General features: G+C 41.3%; 1 protein-coding gene across 1 annotated transcript in view; it reads right to left on the reverse strand.

The window, feature by feature from the left end:
• LOC107087401 (zinc finger protein 827-like) overlaps positions 1-3,492 on the reverse strand; it is a 35,022-nt gene extending 31,530 nt beyond the window's left edge. Inside the window, exons 1-2 of the mRNA XM_015378969.1 lie at positions 3,258-3,492; positions 1,115-1,610 (exon numbers count right to left, since the gene is read on the reverse strand). Of these exons, the coding sequence (XP_015234455.1) occupies positions 1,115-1,355 (241 nt within the window). The 5' untranslated portion in view covers positions 1,356-1,610; positions 3,258-3,492. The remainder of the gene's footprint in view (positions 1-1,114; positions 1,611-3,257) is intronic.
• Positions 3,493-9,886: the final 6,394 nt, after the last annotated feature.

Here is a 9,886-nt window from a genome sequence, read left to right on the forward strand (position 1 = left end):
GCGAGATCAGGATGGTCTCACGAGGCTAATCAGGTGTAGGGCTAGTCAGAAAGTTGAATATTTGGCTCAATTCATCAGAAGATCTTTCAGGTGTTTGTTGCATTTTCTAAATGCAACGAGGACTTCAGGGTCTCCTTTCAACATGGTCTCCCACCAGAGCTGAGGATATCTGCAGCTCATATATACTCTTACCCTGTATATAGCTAGCTCTTACTCATAGAAAACATATTTATTGTGCAGGAATAAGGTCTTAGCTCTGTTACACTGGTAGCCAAGTAATCGACATTTCGTTGTTAAGATTCACCTTGTGTTTTTTTTTGTCTAAGTCTATCTAATTCCCATGGGTCACCTACCTGTTCATCTAATTAAATACTCTCTGTGTGTTTTTCTTTCCGTTTTACTATTACCCAATACTTTGTGCCAGTATACCTGATAAAAACTTCTCCAAAATAGTTGGAAAACTTTAAGGGGTGTGAATATTTTCACAAGAATATTTTTTTTTCTCCAAAGAATCTGCAGCTTTTCAAAGCTAAAAGAACCCAAGGTGGCTGCACAGAGAAAAGACATAATCAAAGAGCATACTTCTGAATCTGCTGAATTCTTTTAGCTGGCATTACTGGATCCAAGAATTTAGAAAAGAACGAATCAGGGCTCAGTTATTTCAGGGTTACAATAGGCCTCGACACATAATGGCATGGGTCGGCAATTAAACGCGGCTCTGGATCAAAGGTAAGCTGCGTTTTTCTCTTAATATCCTTGAGTCTAAAGAATCTGCATGTGCTCGGTTTATATGATGGTTGGCCTGGATCCTTGGAGTCTGCAGCAGCTGCTAAATGACCTGTGTAAAGGGTCATTTATCAGATGCACATGGAATAAATTGGTTGCATGGGTAGCTGCATTTACCTGTTTGTAATATCATGAAAAGTCTTTTTTTCTCCATTTTTTCCTCCATCTGTTGCAGCTCTGCAGCAAAGGGTAAACCCTTCCCTTTGCCCATACATGCCTCATTGTAAAAACATTCAACAGATCTGCTATCATGAGAGTCTTTCCTGCTGATCATCTCAGTATGACTGATGCAACAGCTGAGTAAAGTGGGATGTGTTTGTGGGACTACCTGAAAGCCTGATGAGGAGGTCAGACGCCATCTTGGTGCTGACATCAGGGCTGAACAGAGAGGTGGCTGAGGGGAAGGGGCTCGAACCTGCGGCACGCGTGCCCAGCGTGCTCTCCGCTTGCGCGTCGGACGCTCTCAGCGAGAACGCATCATCACCAGAGGGAGCCTTTGTGAGTGTGGGGTGTGTGTGTCGTTTGGCAGCATCAGAGGGAGGCTGCAACACACTCGACCCACGCTTCATCTTACAGCGTGGATTCGTGTGCGTTTGACAAAAAAAAAGTAAAGAAATATCAAGAGTCGAAACTCAGAGAAAGAGAAGGGCAAGAGAGGAGGAGGAGGAGGAAAAAGAGAAGGAGGAAGGCAGTGTTGCTAAAATAAGAGAGCTGCGGTTCCTAACGTATGGAAGCGAGGAGATCATGGTGGAGGAGAGAAGAGAAGGGGGATTGCAGAGGGAGGATTTGCTCTTCACAGCGAGCTGTTGCTGCCTCTCGTTGACCTGGAAGACAGAAGAAGAGAGACGGATGGAGGGGAACGAGATGAAACAAGGGGGAGAGGAAGAAAAAAACGGCGAGGAGGACGGGTGGGAGAGGACAAGGGTGAGACAGAGTGGAAGGGAGGAGGAGAAGAGGAACACGAACAAAGTGAATCTGTGAATGAATAAATTATTGAACAGATAGAGCCTAATAATAATAAGAGGATAAATCTTTCCCGTTACCACCATGGTAACAAACCCTGCTGTGTCATCTCCTGCCCTGACCTTCCCACCGACAAACAATCATCAATTACAATCAATAATCGTCACTTCAGCCTGCCACCATCTCAGTCTAGATCTCTTCATTCACTTATACCCTGACTGTGTCCCGTATATATATATATATAATTTTAAATATATTTCTTCTTAAAAAGAGAGCAAAAACAAATAAAACATCAATAGAAAAACATATTAAATCAGGAAAAATGATTACCTAATATTCTGATATAAAGTAATATAATAGATTAAAACACTAATTGTTCAAATAAATACATATGAAATAAATATTAGAATTTTTACTGAAGTAATAAACCTATAAAATAGGAAAAACAGACCCAATTCACATCCTTTATTAACATTTTCAATACAAACATATGAAAACAACATATTGGGCAAATTGTATGTTTACAGGCTACTGTTATCAAAACATTAAAGTTTCATTGTCAGGTGAATTAGCTAAATTCTATGAATAAATATGTTAGAATGGATTAAATAAAAATATAGTTCATTAAAGCTTATATAAAAACAAAGCTTAGACAGTTTAATAAAGGTCAATAAATAATATTTTTAATTTGAATTCTTCCAACATGACATTACAATCAAATCATACGAATAATTTTAAGAAAAATATAACTCATAAACACATAGCAATTAGTATTTTTATTTTTTTTTATTATAAAAAAATAAATAAAATAAAGAGAACTCACACCACATTTACATTTATTTCAACTGAACCTCTAAATAATTAATTTTTATGTATAAATGAAAATAAGTGGAGCACGTTGTGTACTCGCTACCCTCGACCCCGTTTCTTTCAGCCTCTCGCCCCCGTCTCTAGGCGACACCACGCGGGCTGCTGCCGCCGCATCCGGCATGGAGCGACAATTCACCGGACACCGACCCCCCCTCCCTCCTCCCGGTGTCGGTCGGTCGGTCGGTGTCAGAGCCCCCCGGAGCCCCGCTGTGTGTTAGCTCGGTTACCTCTCCCCTCCCTCCCTCCCTCCCTCCACAGCCGCCCCCCTGCTGCAACATGGCTGAACGGCGCTCAGACTCCTCAGCCCACCGAGTCAGAAAGTCACCCCCCCACCCCGGGGTGGGATGTCGGAGCGATGCTCGGCTCAGTTTTGAACAGCTCCAACGGTTTCCGCTCGCGCCGCCTGTCGTTACCGGGAACAGGGGCAGGTGTCAGCGCGCGACCGTTTCAACACACACACACACACACACACCTCCTCTTCCCTCCCGCCCCCTCTCCATCAACATGGCTGAACGGTAACCCGACCTCACAAGACCTCAAAAGTCCTTTTCACGGGTCAGTTCTCATCGGACCGGTCGGACCAACCCGCCCCGGGACGAGACTCCCCCCCCTCCCCCGCTGTTCCCTCCGTGACTTACCGGTACCATGGGGGGCAGCTGGTGGCGGTGGAGCTGCTTCTGGTGGTGGTGCAGTCCGGGGCACAGCCTATATATAGACTATAGATCCCATCCTCATTAAATCTGCTGTTTATATTTCTTCACATCAGCCCTGCACCGAAACCACTCTCCCTTCTGCACCCAGTGTTATGTAAAGTCGAGAGAATTAAAGGAGGAGAAGCGAGGAGATGATCCGTCTCCTCCCGGTTCCTGAGGATGACGGGTCGGTCACCGAGCAGGGCAGATGGAGGTTTCCGCCTCCTCTCTTTCTCTCTCTCTGTCTCTCTAAGTGTGTGTGTGTGTGTGTAACAGAGAGGAGGAGAAGCAGTGTTTCTTGTACATGTAGTTCTGGGTTCATACAGTTCCCAGCAGTAGAAAGCATGAAGAGCCAAGCAGCACTAAAACATCTACATCCAGAAGACACTGAAGCCCTTTATAAGCATTACATCTAGTGCAACTCTCTTACAAAGGGGGTTCTGCATTAAATCTATACCAATATATATATATATATATATATATATATATATATATATATATATATATATATATATATATAGGGATACATTGGAAAAGTATTTATACATGTTGAACTTTTTGTCATAATGCAACCAGGTGGTAGAACTTGTCCTGGCCCCTATTAGGGCCCCTGTACTGACAAAAAACACTCAGTGGCACCTCACTAAGAATCATTGCGTCCTCTACTGCGCATGCGGGACACTTGCGTTATATNAATCCGATTTCACAAAAAAATCGGAATTGAGCATTAAGGCCTGCAGTGTGAACGTAGCCTAAGTTGCTAACTGGTTAGCAAGATCCTTCCAGAAACCGGCCACAACCAAACTTGCTTGCGAAACTTCCGCCACAACAATCCCACCCTCTTGATAATTAACCAATCACATTCACTTTATTCCCTCGTGTAAAGTCGTGCACCGCTCGGGAGAATTCGGAACTGCAACCGTTGGAACAGCCGCTTCCCTACGACTTTAAAAATCACACCATAAATCAAGATATGAGTAGGTGTTTACTTAAAGGGGTACGCCGTTTTTTTTTACCTTGGCCCCTTGATTTTACGTTATTACATCATGCTCTACTCACCCATATGAGTTTTGTGTCATTTGGAGCTGTTCTGAAGATATTCCGTTAGGTTATATCCAGGTAACGTCTTCCTATGGGCAACGACTTGAAGGCACAAACTAAACTGTTCATAATTTGTTCTTTATGGTACGCCAGCATTCATAACATGTAGGCAAATCACTGTCTCCCAGACATCCGTGGTTATATTTTTTATATTTTTATGTTTAAAAAACAAAGTGTCGCTTGTATGACGTCATCCGCGAGCGCCGGCTACCATTCACTCAACCTGTCCGCTGAACTGCCGCTAGTTTTACTCGCATGCCTGGAAGATGTCTAGTGCTGCTACCACAGATGATCTCACTCTTGAAATGGAATTGAATGATTCAGATTAGCTAGCCGAATGAATAGAAGGGGTAGAGCGTAGCCGCCTGTGGCCCGATCTGGGATATATCTGCCTCTTCTGAGGCCTTTTCTTCTCATGCACTTTGTTGACACTTTTTCTCTAATGACCCTCAGCCATTTTCAAAGAACCGCAGTGAAAAAGGTGAGCTTCAATGACAATCTGAAACTGCATTGTGTTAAATAATTTTTTAATAAATGAATATATTTTGAAGTATGCTATTGTATGTTTCTGAAACCATCAAATATAATCCAACTAGAGTCGTTCCAGTTAGTAAATAGAGTCCATGCAATTTGTAGTTTAATCTTGGTATAAATCCAAAAGAATTCTAAAGAAGAAAGCAATATTTGAATAAGGGCAATGATAAATCCCCTCTAGATTTGCCACAAGGTCTACAGAGATCACAGCAAATGTGGGAGAAGAGACCAAAATAGAACTAGATGGTATAGATGCAAAACTAGGATGGCAGCATCATGAAGGTGGCCGGATCGTGCTGTGGGGTATAATTCTCTTCAACACTGGTCAGAGTTGATGGGAAGATGGAATAATCTAAACATGGATAGTGCATGGCAACATTAAGATCCGCAACTCAGATGGGGATACATTTTCATGTATCAAATCCACATATCTGGTCTCTATTCAAAGTCCATTAGAAAAAGGTAATTCTTGGGGGAAAAAACACGCATAAGCAACTTTAATATGGAAGGGCAAGATGTTTTGCACATAGGACTGAATAATAACTGTTGGTGTAATCTAACTAAGTGTGGTAGAGCGTGAAAACCCTGAACCTACCTTCCACATCTAAACTGATAAGCTGCACAGGGAGGAGAACATCAATCAGACAAGGAGAAAGCGCAGAGTTCAACAATTCCAGTGGAAGGTCAACAGACAGGACGACTGTTAGTTTTTCAATCTACATATCTGATTATTATGGAAGAGAGTCTGGCACAAAGGCCTAAAACATCCCTATTGTGATTCAATCCTACATCATAGCTGTATGTCCTTAGCTGTATATTGGTTATTTATTCTCCTGGTGCACAGTTTTATATTGTTAAAACACTTTACATTGCAGTATTTAATTGTTTATCTTTTAACTCTTCACTAGTGTGTTATTTTTATACATTTTTTCCCAGGTCCACAGTTGTGTGACCATTTTTTCTATAATCCTTTTGCTGCTGTAAACCCCAGAATTTCCTCACTGTGGGACAATAAACGGATTTCTCTTCTATTCCATCATATGGGGAGAACGGCGCAAACGTTTCAAGAAGACGCTGGTTATTTAAGACCAAAACTGACCTTTGTTGCCTACCACCAAAATATTATGCAATTAGGAAAATTATAACTGTGCATCACCCCTGAAAGACATGGAAAATAATGTTCGAAGATAATCTTCATCCAATCTGACTCAGCTGGAGAGTCTTTGCAGAGAACAATAGCTGAGATGTTCAGTCTGGTTGAGCAAAGCAGGCATCTCGAAAGACTTGACTCTCTACACTACAAAAGCACAACGTCTACCAGGCATAACACATGGCAGGAGGTATAAACAAAGAGGAATGAAGTGACACTAGAGTAAAATTGTTCTAGTGTTAAACTAAGATCCTGTAAGCTTAGAAAATGTAAAAGGTTCCTTTATGGTAAGTTTACAGCGACCTCAGTGTCTGCTGCAAGATTGGTGGATTTACATGAAAATGGCGCAAGCAAGAGAGGTAAGGTGTCCAGCGCAGAATTCCACGTTTTGAGAGCGGGAAGGCCTCGTCCTTCCCTCTCAGTCAGAGCAGAGCAGCAACCAATCCGGGACTGGTTTTGGTTATGATGTAGGTTAAAGGATTGCAGCAAAGACAAAAGTTTTTTTTCAATTCAAATGGAATAAAGAAAAAAAATATTTTGACAAAGGATGAAATAAGGAACACTATTAAGAGGTTTTTAGGTGGCTTTTAAAAAAGCTGGTTTAAAGGACTGTTGATCCTTCATCATTTGTCGTCCTAGCTCCAGCGGGGACCCCGGCCAGCCGCTGCCTCTCCCCAGCACTGTTGCTCTCTGCCCGGCTAGATAAAAGGAAGTTCTACTCAAACTGACTATCATCCACATGCAGCTCTTGGAGCAGGTAACCACCGAGCAAAAATGAATTGAAAATATCAAATAATTTACGTCTAAACGATATCTAGAGTTAGTTGAAAAGTGAAAGGTGAAATATTTCACTTTTCAATTTCTTTTTAATGTCTATTACTGAACTAAAGTGGGACACTGTCACAGTTTTTGTTCTGTTTTGTTTTCTTTTGAGTCCTCAGTTTTACTTTGCTTCTTGTTTTCTGGTTTTAGTGGTTTAATTCTTTTTTTTGTGTGTGTTTTCTGGTTATTTTCAGTTTTCAGGTTTTTATTTGTTGCCCTCTGCTGCCCTCTTGTGTTCTCCTTTTTCCATAGCTCCTTTCCTGTTCTGCTCTGTTCACACCTGCTCCCAATCTCCTCGTTATTCCTCTTTTTGTTCAGTCTCCCATAAATACGCTCTCTGTTCAGTTCCTCTGGGCTGTTTCCTCGTCTAACTTCCTCCAACTCCGCCTCTCAGAGTCTTCCTCCTCTTCCATGTAGTCCCCCCCACCATGTTTTCATGGTCTCTGGCTTGTTTCACTTTATTTTCATGCTTTGATTTTTGGATTCCTGCCTCAGTTGTCTGTTTACTCTTCATTAAATCATCAAGAAACTCACCTCTGCTTCCCTGCCTTTGCATTTGGGTCTTCACACCTCAACCAAATCCTGACAGTCACAATCAGACTGACCAAACGTAGCCCAAGTTTCAGCAACTATTTCTGGATTAAATCAAGACTATGATGGACCGATCTGATATAGCCAATTAACCAACTTCTATGGGGTGGTGGTACTCTCCAAACTGGTTCCATCTCTGGAGAATCCAGACCCATAGACATCAATGGCAGCTGTAAGCTGTCAATTCTTTGTGGTACAGGCGGAAATTGCTGTAGATAATGCTTTTGTTGTAAACTCACCATTAAAAACAACACAGGAACGATAGAACAGACACATTCATTGAGGAAAGTGGTCACTAGAGGGCATGGATTCATCTAAAAATGAAAGATATTAGCCTGGGAAGCTGAATGAGGTGATTTCCGAGGTCCTTTAATGGTGGAGGAAAGCTTAAACAAGAGACTCAAAAGGAAAACTGTTGGTACCTCAGGATCCAGTTTGGGTCTAGAAGACAAATAATGGTGGAAGATGGACAGCCATGTCAGCTAAACAGGTTCTCTGGAGTAACATAAGTCCAGATGATGAAAATAAATCTAGCTGGGACGAGGAGGAAAATCTTAGATGGCTTGTTGGTTGGAAAAATCAACTTCTTTTCTCATCCCTTATTTTCATATCAGTGCTTATTTTCATTTATTTACCTTATAAAAGTTTACACTCTGACCTTTTGACACCTGCAAGGCTACATAGTGGATTCTACATAGTGGATTCGTGAGAGGGTTCTTTTAGTAAAATGACATTATTTGGAACAGAAGATTATTTTTCCATCTTATATAACACTCCTTCTCAAGGTCAAGATCTATCACTGTCTGCAACGTGCTTTTGATTAACTATATGTGGAAAAACCTCCACAGCTTTAAGTAGTTAGAGAAATGCTGTATGACCAGAACATGGAGGAAAATTAGCAACACTAAGGCTCTGTCTGAATGTCCGCCCTAATCACTATATAGGGAGTACGCTATGTCCTAACGTCTAGTGCGAAGGTCTTCAACAGAGGGCCTGTGAGCCCTAAGGGGTCCACGGAGGTACTGCACGGGGGTCGTGAAAGTTTGGGTTGATTAGACTTTTTTTTATATTCCCCAACTGAATTTTTTTCCAATAATTGAAATGTCTTTAAATCCACATTAACATGAATTCAACACACTGTAGTAACAGATAAATGGAGGCAGAAGATGTCTTTTAGTCATCAATGCTCACATTTAGCGACACACAGGAGCTCTTTCAAGCTGGACACCGTTTCATTCACAACACCTGTCCCATCAACAAAGAATCAGAATCAGAAATACTTTAATAATCCCAGGGAGAAATTACTTTCGTTACATTACTCCATCTGTAATAGAGTAACTATAGGAACAGTTTGATATAACACAATTTCATACTATATACAATTAGGGGATCCCCGCTCCATTTCGCCATCAGTTTGGGGATCCTTGGAAAATGTTGAAGACCCCTGGTCTAGTGGATGAAAAAGAGATTTCCCAAAAATACACCTTGAAAAGTAGTGATCATCCATGTTCATTAGATGAGCAGATATATCCCAGAATGCTTTGCGAGGGCTCTTCCTCTAAAGTATCATGGGATTTAGTGATAGCAGCCCACTATCAGGTAGTAACAGTAGCGAATAATAACAAAGATGGCGCAGGCACCGTGCGGGGAGGCGGAATTATGTGACAGACTGGGAGGGAAAAGTAGTGATCATCGTTCCGAAACATCTGTGTGGAGGAGGGTTCAAATATTTATTTGCAGATGTATCATACAAATAAATAGTTAAAAAAAAAACATACATTGTGATTTTTTTAATTATTTTTTTTAGATTATGTCTCTCAAAGTGGACATGACCTATGATGACTATTTCAGACCCCTCCATGATTTCTAAGTGGGACAGCTTGCAAAATACCAGGGTGAATATATATATATATATATATATATATATATATATATATATATATATATATATATATATATACACAAGGTCTAATTTTCAAGAGTGACTCATTTTATATATAAATTACATAAAACTACATCATATTAAAACATACCCTTGTCGTTACAGCTTGTAAACCAATCAAGCAAAAACACACAGACATAACAAAGCATTACATGACCAAATACTCCATTAAACTGGAGCTAAAATTATCTTCAGCAGTTCTATTAAAATTTAGAACTGCTAAATTTTAATAGAACTGCAGCGCACAGTGGTAACACTTGGTGCAGCGCACAGTGGTAACACTTGGTGAGACGCAGGAGAACTCTAGTCTGGACAAACCCCACAGTACTGGAGATCTCTTAGCACCTGAGTTACCTCAAGACCTCAGGAGGGACGAACCTCATTCCAACCCAGTGAGCCAACCACATCCTGCGAGGGAACGAATACAATGGCCCA

Source organism: Cyprinodon variegatus, unplaced genomic scaffold (assembly GCF_000732505.1).
Source record: "Cyprinodon variegatus isolate N-32 unplaced genomic scaffold, C_variegatus-1.0 Scaffold183, whole genome shotgun sequence".
Taxonomy (NCBI): domain Eukaryota; kingdom Metazoa; phylum Chordata; class Actinopteri; order Cyprinodontiformes; family Cyprinodontidae; genus Cyprinodon; species Cyprinodon variegatus.